The sequence below is a fragment of the Heterodontus francisci genome, chromosome 2 (genome assembly GCF_036365525.1).
Source record: "Heterodontus francisci isolate sHetFra1 chromosome 2, sHetFra1.hap1, whole genome shotgun sequence".
NCBI lineage: Eukaryota > Metazoa > Chordata > Chondrichthyes > Heterodontiformes > Heterodontidae > Heterodontus > Heterodontus francisci.
Genome location: NC_090372.1, coordinates 161,837,246 through 161,852,276, shown reverse-complemented (window position 1 = coordinate 161,852,276; position 15,031 = coordinate 161,837,246). Strand labels below are relative to the sequence as shown.

General features: G+C 53.4%; 1 protein-coding gene across 1 annotated transcript; it reads right to left on the bottom strand.

Annotated features, from left to right (window-relative positions):
• Positions 1-215: 215 nt before the first annotated feature.
• Positions 216-14,761, bottom strand: LOC137380046 (uncharacterized). Its single transcript, XM_068051584.1, has 5 exons — positions 14,612-14,761; positions 14,045-14,153; positions 7,458-7,577; positions 905-983; positions 216-820 (listed from the first exon to the last, which is right to left on the bottom strand). The coding sequence occupies exons 1-5, from the start codon at positions 14,701-14,703 to the stop codon at positions 729-731; spliced, it is 492 nt and encodes a 163-aa protein (XP_067907685.1). The 5' UTR covers positions 14,704-14,761; the 3' UTR covers positions 216-728.
• Between the last annotated feature and the right edge of the window lie 270 nt (positions 14,762-15,031).

Sequence of the window (15,031 nt, the reverse complement as noted above, 5' to 3'; positions counted from 1 at the left end):
AATCCATCATAAAATATCAGAACACAATACTGAACTGTAATAAAAGCAAAATACTGCAGATGCTGGAAATCTGAAATAAAAACAAAGTACTGGAAATACTCAGCAGATCAGGCAATATCTGTGGAGTAAGAAGCAGAGTTAACGTTTCAATTCTGTGACTTTTCATCAGAACCTTTCATCTGATGAAAGGTCACAGACCTGAAACATTAACTCTGCTTCTCTCTCCACAGATGCTGCCTGACCTGCTGAGTATTTCCAGCACTTTGTTTGAATTACTGATCTGTAATATTTCTCCAGGCAGATGGAATTCCCAAAATTATTAAGAGTCCTCAAACAAACATAAAATTCAGATCTGGGGTTCAATGTGGAGCATAAATACCTACATTTACCATTTGGGCCACATGGTTTGTTCCTGTGATCTGTATTATCTATATTTTTGTCAGTGACAAGCAGCTCACACTTGAACTACAAGGGACCCAGTCATTAAATGGAGCTGTATTGGCTCCCTGATATTACTGAATATGGTGTCAAGAGTATGATTTTTTTTTTATCCATTCCCTCAGAGCTTGGGTAGTCCTATTATTGGGGAAAGAATAGATATAACACTAAGAAAACACTGGATAATATACTGAGAAAATAATCAATTCAAAATCTTTTTTCTTTAATCAAAAAGGGCATAAAATTGGCATCCCCCAGTTACATAGCATTATTACAAAAGCATATCTCATTTAGTAAATAGTACAATTAGCTGATGAATACTGAGTGCACTTAAAGTTGTTTGTTGATTCACTGTAACCCGAAACTTTGTCTAAGCCACTACCTGGAAAACAAAGCAGAATAAAATGAGAAAATTATACATTCTATTACAGAAGCTTTTCTATTGATGGCTATTTTCATTTCTTACCTTCGATAAGGTTGTGCAAATTGCAGTAGTTTGTACCAAAGTCAAAGACTGCATACCACAGTTCAGAAACAGAGAATCCCTGCAACAAAAATGTGCACTGAGCTGAATTAGTAGAAATAGAATAGTTGAAAAAAAAGGATCATAAAATGTTACAATACTGTCGTCCATGAAACTGTAGGGCAGAATAATTTGCGAACAAGTCACTACATCGTATTCTTGGACACCTCTGACTGACTTGTTCACACGTTAGCAGAAATTTCGAATCAAGTCAATTGCCTACTTTTTCTACCAGGTTAGACTGCAGGACACAACTACAAATTTTAATAAACATACTGATTTTCTGTAATTAGAAAACGTTTAAGACGACAAGAACTTCCTCACACTAAATAAGTAAAGTATTAATTGAAAGGCAGTCTAATGGTTAAATAACTGAACGAGTAATCCAGAGACTTGGATCACTAATCCTAAGAATGTGACATTAAATCCCTCCATGGCAGTTTGAGAAATTAATTTCAGTTTTGTCTGACCTAAAAGTCTTTTAGCATTTGCTAAAAGTGGCCATGAAGCTGTTGGATTGTTGCAAAAAACAAACTGGTTCACGAATGTTCTTTAGGGAATGAAGCCTGCTGTCCTTACTATCTGGTCTATAAGGCACCTCCAGTTTCACACCAATCTAGTTGACACTTAACTGTCCTTTGAAGTGGTCTTGCAAGCTACTCAGAAGTATAAAACCTCAAAAGAAGGTGGTTCACCCTCTCAGGGGCAACTAGGGATGGGCAATAAATGACTTGCCAGCGATACGAAGAACCAGATTTTTTTCTGTTAAATCGCAAATGAATTTGCCATCTCCCCAAAACCAAGAACACAATACTGTAGTTGAGAAAAAGGATATTCAGTTTGGAAGGGATATTGGGAATGTCCTCTAAATCCATTTTGCAATCAGGCTTTCTCCTTTCCTGCTTGAGTCGACGATCTACATGCATACAGCAGTTTTACATATTTCCTAAATTTGATTAAATATCTAGTTTTCCTCACATCTAAAAGCCAATTATTCCAATTTTCATCTACTGCCACTTTTTAAAAAGGAAGTAATCCTTAAACAATGCCAAAATTTGTGCACTTCATTTATAGTACAAATCTTTGCAGTAGGGCGGCACAGTGGCGCAGTGGTTAGCACCGCAGCCTCACAGCTCCAGGGACCCGGGTTCGATTCCGGGTACTGCCTGTGTGGAGTTTGCAAGTTCTCCCTGTGTCTGCGTGGGTTTTCTCCGGGTGCTCCGGTTTCCTCCCACAAGCCAAAAGACTTGCAGGTTGACAGGTAAATTGGCCATTATAAATTGTCACCAGTATAGGTAGGTGGTAGGGAAATATAGGGACAGGTGGGGATGTTTGTTGGGAATATGGGATTAGTGTAGGATTAGTATAAATGGGTGTTAGGCACAGACTCGGTGGGCCGAAGGGCCTGTTTCAGTGCTGTATCTCTAATCTAATCTAATCTAAAACAATGAGGGTGCAATACTTCCATGTGGATTGACAATGTGCATTATTTATAACATCTTTAGCAAAAACATCCAATGCGCACAGAGCTGCAAGGAGAAATAAAATTCAACAGAGTCAAAGGGGAAGGTATTAAAGGGGCAACCAAAAACTTGGTCAAAGATGATGGTTGTAAGGAGGGTCTTTAAAGAGCAAAAGGAAGGCTTAAGGAGTTTAGGGAGGGCATTCCAGAATGTCAATCTTAGGGAACTGAAAACACATGGTAACATAAAAGCAGCAGGGGAGGGCCAAAGCAGAAAGGGGCCAATTCAAGAGGTCAGGAGACAGCAGAATGAAGTATTTGGGGCATTGCGGGGGGTGGGGGGTGAGTTACTGGAGGTAGGAAGCTAGGTAGGGCAATGCCATGAAGAAATTTAAACGCAAGGGTGAGATTTTTAAACTTGCAATTTTGGGGACCAGTGAGATGTGTTCTTGGGACATGGGCAAAACCAGCAAGGCAGTATTTATTGCCCATTCCATATTACCTTGAGGGTATTAAGAGCTAAGTATGAAACATAGGACAGGAGTCACATATAGGCCTAACATGGTATGGTTTCCTTCCTGGAAGAACATTAATGAAAATGAGATCTTCACAGCAGTCCAGCAGCTTTTAAATGTTATTTTCTGGTGCTAGCATGCAAATTACCATTTATTAAATTCAATTTTGCAACATACCATGGTGGGATTTGAACTCAATGAACACTAGGCTACCGTACCCTACATAGTGCAGGACAAGATATGTCAAAGAAATTTGGATAAGCTGAAGTTTACAGAGAATATAGGGATGGGACATTGCCCAGGCAAGCACTGGAACAGTTGGGTTTGGAACAGTTGGGTTTGGAACAGTTGGGTTTGGAACAGTTGGGTTTGGAACAGTTGGGTTTGGAACAGTTGGGTTTGGAACAGTTGGGTTTGGAACAGTTGGGTTTGGAACAGTTGGGTTTGGAACAGTTGGGTTTGGAACAGTTGGGTTTGGAACAGTTGGGTTTGGAACAGTTGGGTTTGGAACAGTTGGGTTTGGAACAGTTGGGTTTGGAACAGTTGGGTTTGGAACAGTTGGGTTTGGAACAGTTGGGTTTGGAACAGTTGGGTTTGGAACAGTTGGGTTTGGAACAGTTGGGTTTGGAACAGTTGGGTTTGGAACAGTTGGGTTTGGAACAGTTGGGTTTGGAACAGTTGGGTTTGGAACAGTTGGGTTTGGAACAGTTGGGTTTGGAACAGTTGGGTTTGGAACAGTTGGGTTTGGAACAGTTGGGTTTGGAACAGTTGGGTTTGGAACAGTTGGGTTTGGAACAGTTGGGTTTGGAACAGTTGGGTTTGGAACAGTTGGGTTTGGAACAGTTGGGTTTGGAACAGTTGGGTTTGGAACAGTTGGGTTTGGAACAGTTGGGTTTGGAACAGTTGGGTTTGGAACAGTTGGGTTTGGAACAGTTGGGTTTGGAACAGTTGGGTTTGGAACAGTTGGGTTTGGAACAGTTGGGTTTGGAACAGTTGGGTTTGGAACAGTTGGGTTTGGAACAGTTGGGTTTGGAACAGTTGGGTTTGGAACAGTTGGGTTTGGAACAGTTGGGTTTGGAACAGTTGGGTTTGGAACAGTTGGGTTTGGAACAGTTGGGTTTGGAACAGTTGGGTTTGGAACAGTTGGGTTTGGAACAGTTGGGTTTGGAACAGTTGGGTTTGGAACAGTTGGGTTTGGAACAGTTGGGTTTGGAACAGTTGGGTTTGGAACAGTTGGGTTTGGAACAGTTGGGTTTGGAACAGTTGGGTTTGGAACAGTTGGGTTTGGAACAGTTGGGTTTGGAACAGTTGGGTTTGGAACAGTTGGGTTTGGAACAGTTGGGTTTGGAACAGTTGGGTTTGGAACAGTTGGGTTTGGAACAGTTGGGTTTGGAACAGTTGGGTTTGGAACAGTTGGGTTTGGAACAGTTGGGTTTGGAACAGTTGGGTTTGGAACAGTTGGGTTTGGAACAGTTGGGTTTGGAACAGTTGGGTTTGGAACAGTTGGGTTTGGAACAGTTGGGTTTGGAACAGTTGGGTTTGGAACAGTTGGGTTTGGAACAGTTGGGTTTGGAACAGTTGGGTTTGGAACAGTTGGGTTTGGAACAGTTGGGTTTGGAACAGTTGGGTTTGGAACAGTTGGGTTTGGAACAGTTGGGTTTGGAACAGTTGGGTTTGGAACAGTTGGGTTTGGAACAGTTGGGTTTGGAACAGTTGGGTTTGGAACAGTTGGGTTTGGAACAGTTGGGTTTGGAACAGTTGGGTTTGGAACAGTTGGGTTTGGAACAGTTGGGTTTGGAACAGTTGGGTTTGGAACAGTTGGGTTTGGAACAGTTGGGTTTGGAACAGTTGGGTTTGGAACAGTTGGGTTTGGAACAGTTGGGTTTGGAACAGTTGGGTTTGGAACAGTTGGGTTTGGAACAGTTGGGTTTGGAACAGTTGGGTTTGGAACAGTTGGGTTTGGAACAGTTGGGTTTGGAACAGTTGGGTTTGGAACAGTTGGGTTTGGAACAGTTGGGTTTGGAACAGTTGGGTTTGGAACAGTTGGGTTTGGAACAGTTGGGTTTGGAACAGTTGGGTTTGGAACAGTTGGGTTTGGAACAGTTGGGTTTGGAACAGTTGGGTTTGGAACAGTTGGGTTTGGAACAGTTGGGTTTGGAACAGTTGGGTTTGGAACAGTTGGGTTTGGAACAGTTGGGTTTGGAACAGTTGGGTTTGGAACAGTTGGGTTTGGAACAGTTGGGTTTGGAACAGTTGGGTTTGGAACAGTTGGGTTTGGAACAGTTGGGTTTGGAACAGTTGGGTTTGGAACAGTTGGGTTTGGAACAGTTGGGTTTGGAACAGTTGGGTTTGGAACAGTTGGGTTTGGAACAGTTGGGTTTGGAACAGTTGGGTTTGGAACAGTTGGGTTTGGAACAGTTGGGTTTGGAACAGTTGGGTTTGGAACAGTTGGGTTTGGAACAGTTGGGTTTGGAACAGTTGGGTTTGGAACAGTTGGGTTTGGAACAGTTGGGTTTGGAACAGTTGGGTTTGGAACAGTTGGGTTTGGAACAGTTGGGTTTGGAACAGTTGGGTTTGGAACAGTTGGGTTTGGAACAGTTGGGTTTGGAACAGTTGGGTTTGGAACAGTTGGGTTTGGAACAGTTGGGTTTGGAACAGTTGGGTTTGGAACAGTTGGGTTTGGAACAGTTGGGTTTGGAACAGTTGGGTTTGGAACAGTTGGGTTTGGAACAGTTGGGTTTGGAACAGTTGGGTTTGGAACAGTTGGGTTTGGAACAGTTGGGTTTGGAACAGTTGGGTTTGGAACAGTTGGGTTTGGAACAGTTGGGTTTGGAACAGTTGGGTTTGGAACAGTTGGGTTTGGAACAGTTGGGTTTGGAACAGTTGGGTTTGGAACAGTTGGGTTTGGAACAGTTGGGCAGAATACAAAAAACAGCAAAGACTGACTAAAAGATTGATCAGGAAGGTAAAATTAGAGTACGAGAGAAAGCTAGCTAGAAATATAAAGAGAGATAATAAGAGTTTCTATAGATATTTTAAAAAGAAAAGAATTAACAAAGTGAATGTTGGTCCTATTGAAAATGAGTCTGGGGAATTAATAATGAATAATAAGGAGATGGCAGATGAGCTAAACAGGTATTTTGCATCGTTCTTCACTATACAGGATATAAGTAACATCACAGAATTAGCTGTAAGTCAGGAAATGGAAGGGAAGGAGGAACTCAAGAAAATTACAATCACTGGGGAAGTGGTATTGAACAAAATTCTAGATCTTACTGGCTGCCTCTTCGATTAAAAAACCTACCATCTAGGCATACTACCTTTCACTGCTTGCTCAAAACATACACCTTCAGATTGGATTGTAGCTGCCACTTATCTGACCATTCTGTTAGCCTGTCCAGTCTTCCTAGTTACTTCCTCACTCTCTAAGTGGAATCTGAGGTGAGCCATCCTTGGACAAGGGGTGTGGATTTGGCTAGTCATCATGTTTATACATTTGCTGTTCCTTAGGAATGTACTAGGCAAGGGAGTTGAGGTAAAATGAGTGTTGCTGAGACAGAATGTGCTTTTCTGTCTCACGCTGTGGACTGCTGTACCAGCTGCAAGGCCAATAGTGAGATAGATATGTAAACGAAGGATTGAATTAATGCTGTATCCCATTCGTTTAGGGCAAATGCTCAACTGTAGTATCATTGGTGTCTTTGAATGCAAATTAAGGATTGAAATTATTATTGTAAGACTATTGGTTACAGAACACTATAATTGCCACTGTTTTGCGGAAACTCTTTAGAACATTGCAGTGAGCCCCACTGTGGGCCACGCTGTGGCTGTTCTCCTTGTGCACAAGTCAATAAAAGTCGGTTGCGAGTACTCCCCATGCCAAGTATGTTTATCTTACAACAGCTTAGTATCAGCAAACTCAATATCTTCCTCTTGTGCCAAAACCCAAATCATTTATGTAAATGAAAAACAAGATATTTCTTAGGGAGCTATTAACAACAACGTGCATTGTATATAGCACCTTTAACATAATAAAACAGGTTAGCGGTAGAGAAGTGGAGTCTCTCCAGTAAAGATATAAGTACACGGTCATCTTAATTCTCAGACAGCCAATAGGTGCAGAAACACGATCACCACCCTGGGCCAGTCTGTATTGTATTTTCTCAACTCATGCAATGGGACAATGAATCAAACATTACTACAGCAATAAAACTATTGAAATGTCAGAAGTAGCTTAAGTGACATTAACACTTTTCACTTTTTTTTCTCCCTCCCTCACCTTTTAAAACATAAATTTTACTGATAATCTAACTTCTATTTTCAATACAGAACGCACTGTTGACAAACCCAAATAATTTAATTATCAAGCTGATGGGGGGAAACGATGACTGAAGATATTACTTGGGTAAGACAGATGAAATATAGACCTTTTTAAAAAAAGAAACTCCTGTATTAGGAATATTATCTATTAATGATTTAAAAATTGTGTTCTGCTTAGAAATATAATTAGATTACTTACAGAGACATAGCAGGATCTCTTGTCAAAGGAGGAAGCCAGTTTGAATGTAAGGTTATCGACGTATTTGTGCACTGGAGTGGTGTGTTCAGCAACAATGTAATGTTCACTTGCAGACTTTAGCTATGAGGGGTAAAGTGAACATAAATTCACAGTAATATATAGAGCCTTTAACATAATAAAGTATCCCAAGGTGCTTCACAGGAGCATTATAAAACAAAATATGACACCAAGCCACATAAGGAGATATTAAGCCAGATGACCAAAAGCTTGGCCAGAGGCAGGTTTTTAAAGGAGTGTTTTAAAAGAGGAAAGTGAGGTAGAGGCATGGAGAGGTGTAGGGAGGATATTCCAGAGCTTAGACCTAAGCAACTGATGGTGCAGCCTCTAATGGTGGCGTGATTAAAATCAAGGATGTTCAAGAGATCAGAATTAGAGGAGCTCAGATATCTTGGAGGCTTGTGGAGCTAGTGGAGATTACAGAGATAGGGAGGGGGCGAGGCCATGGAAGGATTTGAAAACAAAGATGAGAATTTTAAAATCAAGACATTGCTTGACCGGGAACCAATATAGCTCAGCGAGCACAAGCTCAGCGAGCACAGGGCGATAGTTGAACGGGACTTGGTGCGATTTAAGACACGGACAGCAGTTTTGGATGACCTCAAGTTTACAGAGGGTAGAATGTGGTGCATTAAAATAGTCAAGTTTAGAGGTAACAAAGGCATGAAAGAGGGTTTCAGCAACAGATGAGCGGAGACAAGAGATAAGTCGGGTGATATTACAGAGGTGCAAACATGCAGTCTTAGCGATTGCACAAATATGAGGTTGGAAGCTCATCTCAGAGTCATCTCAAGTGTTCCCCCACAGACACGTGGTCCACCTCATCCCCAGCACTAAATCCAGCAATGCCTCCTTCCTAGTTGGACCGAGAACGTACTGGTCAAGGGAGCTCTCCTGAACACATTGGAGAAATTCTTCCTCCTCCTTTCCCTTCACTCCAACTTCATCCCAATCAGAATTTGGGTAATTAAAGTCCCCCAATATTACCACTCTATATTAAAAACAAGCAACGCTGGAAATACTCAGCGTAATGTCTGGCAGCATCTGTGGAGAGAGAGAAGCAGAGTTAACATTTCAGGTCAGTGACCCTTCTTCAGAACTGGCAGATATAAGAAATGTAAAAGATTTTAAGCAAGTAAAGCGGGGGTGGGGCAAGAGAGAACAAAAGAGGTGTTGATAGGACAAGGTCACAGAATAGTTGACCAGATCCTTCCTATATTCTAATTATAACTCTCGCTACACTCTATGAAAAATGACCACTAAAGACCAAGTACAAGCCTGTGGACAACATGGGGCCCTATGACCGGAAGAGAACATAAGGAAGAATCTTATTCTTTGCAATGTTTTTCTTTGTTCCTTCCTGAAACAATTCAAAACCAAATGTTATTTTCCAATCCCAAGAGGAGTTTGCCAGTCACCATGAAACCCCCATAAATAAGCGACAAAACGGGGAATTGGAAAAGATATACATGGTTTTTCTATTAAGTGTCAGTAGGTGGCATATATACAACTGCAAAGTTCATGTGATTTCACTCGAGCAAAATAACTTTCTATGGCAAAGCGCTGACACCTAGAAAGTGAAAAACTATACCAAGCAAATGTTGTCTTTTTTCATAAACACACAAGTACATCCCCTCCACTCTGTGCCCAGGTCCCTCACCCCTCCCTCGCTCCCCTCTGCACCCAGTCCCCTCACACCTCCCTCGCTCCCCTCTGCGCCCAGTCCCCTCATCCATCCCTCGCTACCCTCCGTGACCAGCCCCCATGCCCTCCCTCGCTCTCCTCTGCACCTAGCCCCCTCCCACTCCGTCTCTACCTACCCAGGCCCCTACCTCCCCACCTCCCCACCTCCTCCTCCCTCCCACCTCGCCTCCCAGCCCTCTTCGCTCCCCGTCACTCCCGTCTGCTCCCAGGCCTCCCCAACCCCTCCCTCGCTCCCAGGCCTCCCCAATCCCCTCCATCGCTCCCCTCTGCGTCCGTCCTTCTCCCCCTCCGCTTCCGTCCCTCACCCCACTTCCACCCCTCACCCCACTTCCACCCGCTCCTCACCCCTCCGCGCCCGTCCTCCTCTCCCACCCTCCGCTCCATGTCTGCCCCGCTCCCCCTCCCACTCCGACCCTCTCCCCCTCCCACTCCGACCCTCTCCCCCTCCTCCCCTCCGCATCCGTCCCACTAGCCCACTCCCTCCGGCGTACACCCCTCTCCCCCACCAATCCCCGTCCGCCCTTTTCCCCCTCGTCCGCCCCTCTCTCCCCCCACCGCCGCGTCCGCCCCTCTCCCCCCCGCCCCACTCACCCCCCTCGCCCCACTCCGCGTCCGCCCCTCTCCCCTACCACCGCATCCTCCCCCCCCCACCTCCAACCCCCCCACCCCCAACCCCCCCGCATCCCACCCCCCCGCATCCCCACATCCGCCCCTCTCCCCTCGCTCCCCCCCGCGTCTGCCCCTCTCCCCTCGCTCCCCCCCCGCGTCTGCCCCTCTCCCCTCCCTCCCCCCCCGCGTCTGCCCCTCTCCCCTCCCTCCCCCCCCGCGTCTGCCCCTCTCCCCTCCCTCCCCCCCCGCGTCTGCCCCTCTCCCCTCGCTCCCCCCCCGCGTCTGCCCCTCTCCCCTCGCTCCCCCCCCGCGTCTGCCCCTCTCCCCTCGCTCCCCCCCCGCGTCTGCCCCTCTCCCCTCGTTCCCCCCCCCCGCGTCTGCCCCTCTCCCCTCGTTCCCCCCCCCGCGTCTGCCCCTCTCCCCTCGTTCCCCCCCCCCGCGTCTGCCCCTCTCCCCTCGTTCCCCCCCCCGCGTCTGCCCCTCTCCCCTCGCTCCCCCCCCGCGTCTGCCCCTCTCCCCTCGCTCCCCCCCCCGCGTCTGCCCCTCTCCCCTCGCTCCCCCCCCGCGTCTGCCCCTCTCCCCTCGCTCCCCCCCCGCGTCTGCCCCTCTCCCCTCGCTCCCCCCCCGCGTCTGCCCCTCTCCCCTCGCTCCCCCCCCCGCGTCTGCCCCTCTCCCCTCTCCCCTCGCGTCTGCCCCTCTCCCCTCGCTCCCCCCCCGCGTCTGCCCCTCTCCCCTCGCTCCCCCCCCCCGCGTCTGCCCCTCTCCCCTCGCTCCCCCCCCGCGTCTGCCCCTCTCCCCTCGCTCCCCCCCCGCGTCTGCCCCTCTCCCCTCGCTCCCCCCCCGCGTCTGCCCCTCTCCCCTCGCTCCCCCCCCGCGTCTGCCCCTCTCCCCTCGCTCCCCCCCCGCGTCTGCCCCTCTCCCCTCGCTCCCACCCCGCGTCTGCCCCTCTCCCTGCGTCTGCCCCTCTCCCTGCGTCTGCCCCTCTCCCTCGCTCCCCCCCCCGCCCTGCGTCTGCCCCTCTCCCTCGCTCCCCCCCCCGCCCTGCGTCTGCCCCTCTCCCTCGCTCCCCCCCCCGCCCTGCGTCTGCCCCTCTCTCTCGCACCCCCCCACCGCGTCTGCCCCTCCCTCGCTCCCCCCCCGCCCTGCGTCTGCCCCTCTCCCTCGCTCCCCGCCACCCCCCGCTCCTGCCCCTCTCCCTCGCTCCCCGCCCCCCCCGCTCCTGCCCCTCTCCCTCGCTCCCCGCCCCCCCCCCCGCTCCTGCCCCTCTCCCTCGCTCCCCGCCCCCCCCCCCGCTCCTGCCCCTCTCCCCTCGCTCCCCCCCCGCGTCTGCCCCTGGCTCCCCCCCCGCGTCTGCCCCTGGCTCCCCCCCCGCGTCTGCCCCTCGCTCCCCCCCCGCGTCTGCCCCTCTCCCCTCGCTCCCCCCCCGCGTCTGCCCCTCTCCCCTCGCTCCCCCCCCGCGTCTGCCCCTCTCCCCTCGCTCCCCCCCCGCGTCTGCCCCTCTCCCCTCGCTCCCCCCCCGCGTCTGCCCCTCTCCCCTCGCTCCCCCCCCGCGTCTGCCCCTCTCCGCGTCTGCCCCTCTCCCCTCGCTCCCCCCCCGCGTCTGCCCCTCTCCCCTCGCTCCCCCCCCGCGTCTGCCCCTCTCCCCTCGCTCCCCCCCCGCGTCTGCCCCTCTCCCCTCGCTCCCCCCCCGCGTCTGCCCCTCTCCCCTCGCTCCCCCCCCGCGTCTGCCCCTCTCCCCTCGCTCCCCCCCCGCGTCTGCCCCTCTCCCCTCGCTCCCCCCCCGCGTCTGCCCCTCTCCCCTCGCTCCCCCCCCCGCGTCTGCCCCCTCCCCTCGCTCCCCCCCCGCGTCTGCCCCTCTCCCCTCGCTCCCCCCCCCGCGTCTGCCCCTCTCCCCTCGCTCCCCCCCCGCGTCTGCCCCTCTCCCCTCGCTCCCCCCGCGTCTGCCCCTCTCCCCTCGCTCCCCCCCCGCGTCTGCCCCTCTCCTCTCGCTCCCCCCCCCGCGTCTGCCCCTCTCCTCTCGCTCCCCCCCCCGCGTCTGCCCCTCTCCCCTCGCTCCCCCCCCCCGCGTCTGCCCCTCTCCCCTCGCTCCCACCCCGCGTCTGCCCCTCTCCCTGCGTCTGCCCCTCTCCCTGCGTCTGCCCCTCTCCCTCGCTCCCCCCCCGCCCTGCGTCTGCCCCTCTCCCTCGCTCCCACCCCGCGTCTGCCCCTCTCCCTCGCTCCCCCCCGCCCTGCCTCTGCCCCTCTCCCTCGCTCCCCCCCGCCCTGCCTCTGCCCCTCTCCCTCGCTCCCCCCCCGCCCTGCCTCTGCCCCTCTCCCTCGCTCCCCCCCCGCCCTGCCTCTGCCCCTCTCCCTCGCTCCCCCCCCGCCCTGCCTCTGCCCCTCTCCCTCGCTCCCCCCCCCCGCCCTGCGTCTGCCCCTCTCCCTCGCTCCCCCCCCCCGCCCTGCGTCTGCCCCTCTCCCTCGCTCCCCCCCCCGCCCTGCGTCTGCCCCTCTCCCTCGCTCCCCCCCCCGCCCTGCGTCTGCCCCTCGCCCTCGCTCCCCCCCCGCCCTGCGTCTGCCCCTCTCCCTCGCTCCCCCCCCCGCCCTGCGTCTGCCCCTCTCCCTCGCTCCCCCCCCCCGCCCTGCGTCTGCCCCTCTCCCTCGCTCCCCCCCCCCCGCCCTGCGTCTGCCCCTCTCTCTCGCTCCCCCCCCGCCCTGCGTCTGCCCCTCTCTCTCGCTCCCCCCCCGCCCTGCGTCTGCCTCTCTCTCGCTCTCGCTCCCCCCCCCGCCCTGCGTCTGCCCCTCTCTCTCGCTCCCCCCCACCGCGTCTGCCCCTCTCTCTCGCTCCCCCCCACCGCGTCTGCCCCTCCCTCGCTCCCCCCCCGCCCTGCGTCTGCCCCTCCCTCGCTCCCCCCCCGCCCTGCGTCTGCCCCTCTCCCTCGCTCCCCGCCCCCCCCCACCGCTCCTGCCCCTCTCCCTCGCTCCCCGCCCCCCCGGCTCCTGCCCCTCTCCCTCGCTCCCCGCCCCCCCGCTCCTGCCCCTCTCTCCCCCGCTCCCCGCTCCTGCCCCTCTCTCCCCCGCTCCCCACTCCTGCCCCTCTCTCCCCCCACCCCGTGTCCGCCCCACTCCCCCGCTTCTGCCCCACTCGCCTGCTTTCCCCTCCCGTCTGCCCCACTCCCCCCCGTCCGTCTAACTCCCCCACTCCCTCCGGCGTACACCCCTCTCCTCCGCTCCACTCCCCATCAGCCCCTCTCCCCGCATCCATCCCTCTGTGTCCGGCCCTCTCCCCCCCCCCCCCACCCCTCCCACCGCGTCACCCCTCTGCATCCGGCCCTCTCCTCCGCCCCCTCCCCCCCGTGTCCGTCCCTCTCTCCCCCCCCCATCCCCTCCGCGTCCGTCCCTCTCTCCCCCCCCCATCCCCTCCGCGTCCGTCCCTCTCTCCCCCCCCCATCCCCTCCGCGTCCGTCCCTCTCTTCCCCCCCCCATCCCCTCCGCGTCCGTCCCTCTCTCCCCCCCATCCCCTCCGCGTCCGCCCCTCTCTCCCCCCCATCCCCTCCGCGTCCGCCCCTCTCCCTCGCGTCCGCCCCTCTCCCTCGCGTCCGCCCCTCTCCCTCGCGTCCGCCCCTCTCCCTCGCGTCCGCCCCTCTCCCTCGCGTCCGCCCCTCTCCCTCGCGTCCGCCCCTCTCCCTCGCGTCCGCCCCTCTCCCTCGCGTCCGCCCCTCTCCCTCGCGTCCGCCCCTCTCCCCCGCGTCCGCCCCTCTCCCCCGCGTCCGCCCCTCTCGTCCGCCCCTCTCGTCCGCCCCTCTCGTCCGCCCCTCTCGTCCGCCCCTCTCGTCCGCCCCTCGCGTCCGCCCCTCTCCCCCGCGTCCGCCCCTCTCCCCCGCGTCCGCCCCTCTCCCCCGCGTCCGCCCCTCTCCCCCGCGTCCGTCCCTCTCCCCCGCCCTTCACCCCCGCGTCCGCCCCTCTCCCCCGCCCTTCTCCCCCGCGTCCGCCCCTCTCCCCCGCCCTTCTCCCCCGCGTCCGCCCCTCTCCCCCGCCCTTCTCCCCCGCCCTTCTCCCCCGCGTCCGCCCCCCCCCATTCCCTGTTCCACCAAGGCTGCTACATAAATGCAGCATAAATAGCAGGTGTAGTTTTCCCAATCAGAACAGATGGCTAGAATTATTCCAAGAAAATCTGAAAACTGGACAGAATTCATGGTTAACTAAATAGAAACATAAGATCAAGTTTTGATACTTACTGCATACAAGCACTTCTCTCCCCCATTAACACAATTATCAGCAGTCTTCCACTCTTTAATTTGGGCGACTAATTCCAAATACACACTATTACAAGGAATTCCAAATGTCCTACAGAATAAAGATATCAGATGAAAATAAGTAATCTGTTCTGCAAGTTGTTGAAAGTGATACAAAAGACTAGGACTTACATATAACAGATTCAGAAATTGCTTTGAGTAGTAACTCTTGGATAGGAAAACACAGGAGAAAGGTGTGCAATCCAAACTGTGATCTTACAGCACATCGGAACTCGACGATTGACAACAGCCAACCACTTCCCACCTTTCCTCAAACAGTGGCATGGAACTAGCTGAAGGGCCGTGTCCTGCGGCCCAACAAGCTCACTACAACTTACAAATTTTGAACAGGCTCGGAATTTAAGTCAGTCATAAGACTACTTGCATTCTGCATTCAGGACTTTCGCTTTCCAAAGGCACAGCCGAAATACTAACGACAGCACGACCCAGCTGCAGTGAAGCCAACACATTCACTGGCGACAATCAATCCGCGATACACGGTGAACCCACCATTCCACCGAACACTGAGCATGCAGAGGTCCAGCCACGGTACATGTCAACGCACCGAGCAGCAACAGCACAACACTACAACCCTGCATCATCCCGCAGCCACTCTCCGGCTCCAGGCCCAACACAGCAAGCCCAGTCACGCGCTCTCCCGCCGCCCAATCACAGTCGGCGCGTTACTGTCTCCATAGAAACGCCAGGGCCCCGAAAGCAACTCGAGCTCTGTTGGGAGCGCGGGTCATGGGGATTCGCAGCAGTTCAGGGAAGATAAAGAGGGAGATACTTCTCACCCAATGCAAACACTTATCGACATTTTTTGGGGGTTTGGGGGGGAGAATTGTTCAGATTGCAAAAATCTATGTGCACATTTCGGATAGCGCTTGTTCTTGAGAATGCTCGCGTAGAATCCCCCGCTTTTATTGA

Coding starts and splice junctions, on each gene's coding strand:
- LOC137380046 (XM_068051584.1), bottom strand. CDS start 14,703: ATGATGCAGGGTTGTAGTGTTGTGCTGTTGCTGCTCGGTGCGTTGACA. Junction 14,154..14,611: donor GCTCAGTGTTCGGTGGAATG/GTGGGTTCACCG, acceptor TTTATTCTGTAG/GACATTTGGAATTCCTTGTA. Junction 984..7,457: donor AGAGATCCTGCTATGTCTCT/GTAAGTAATCTA, acceptor TTTTTGTTGCAG/GGATTCTCTGTTTCTGAACT.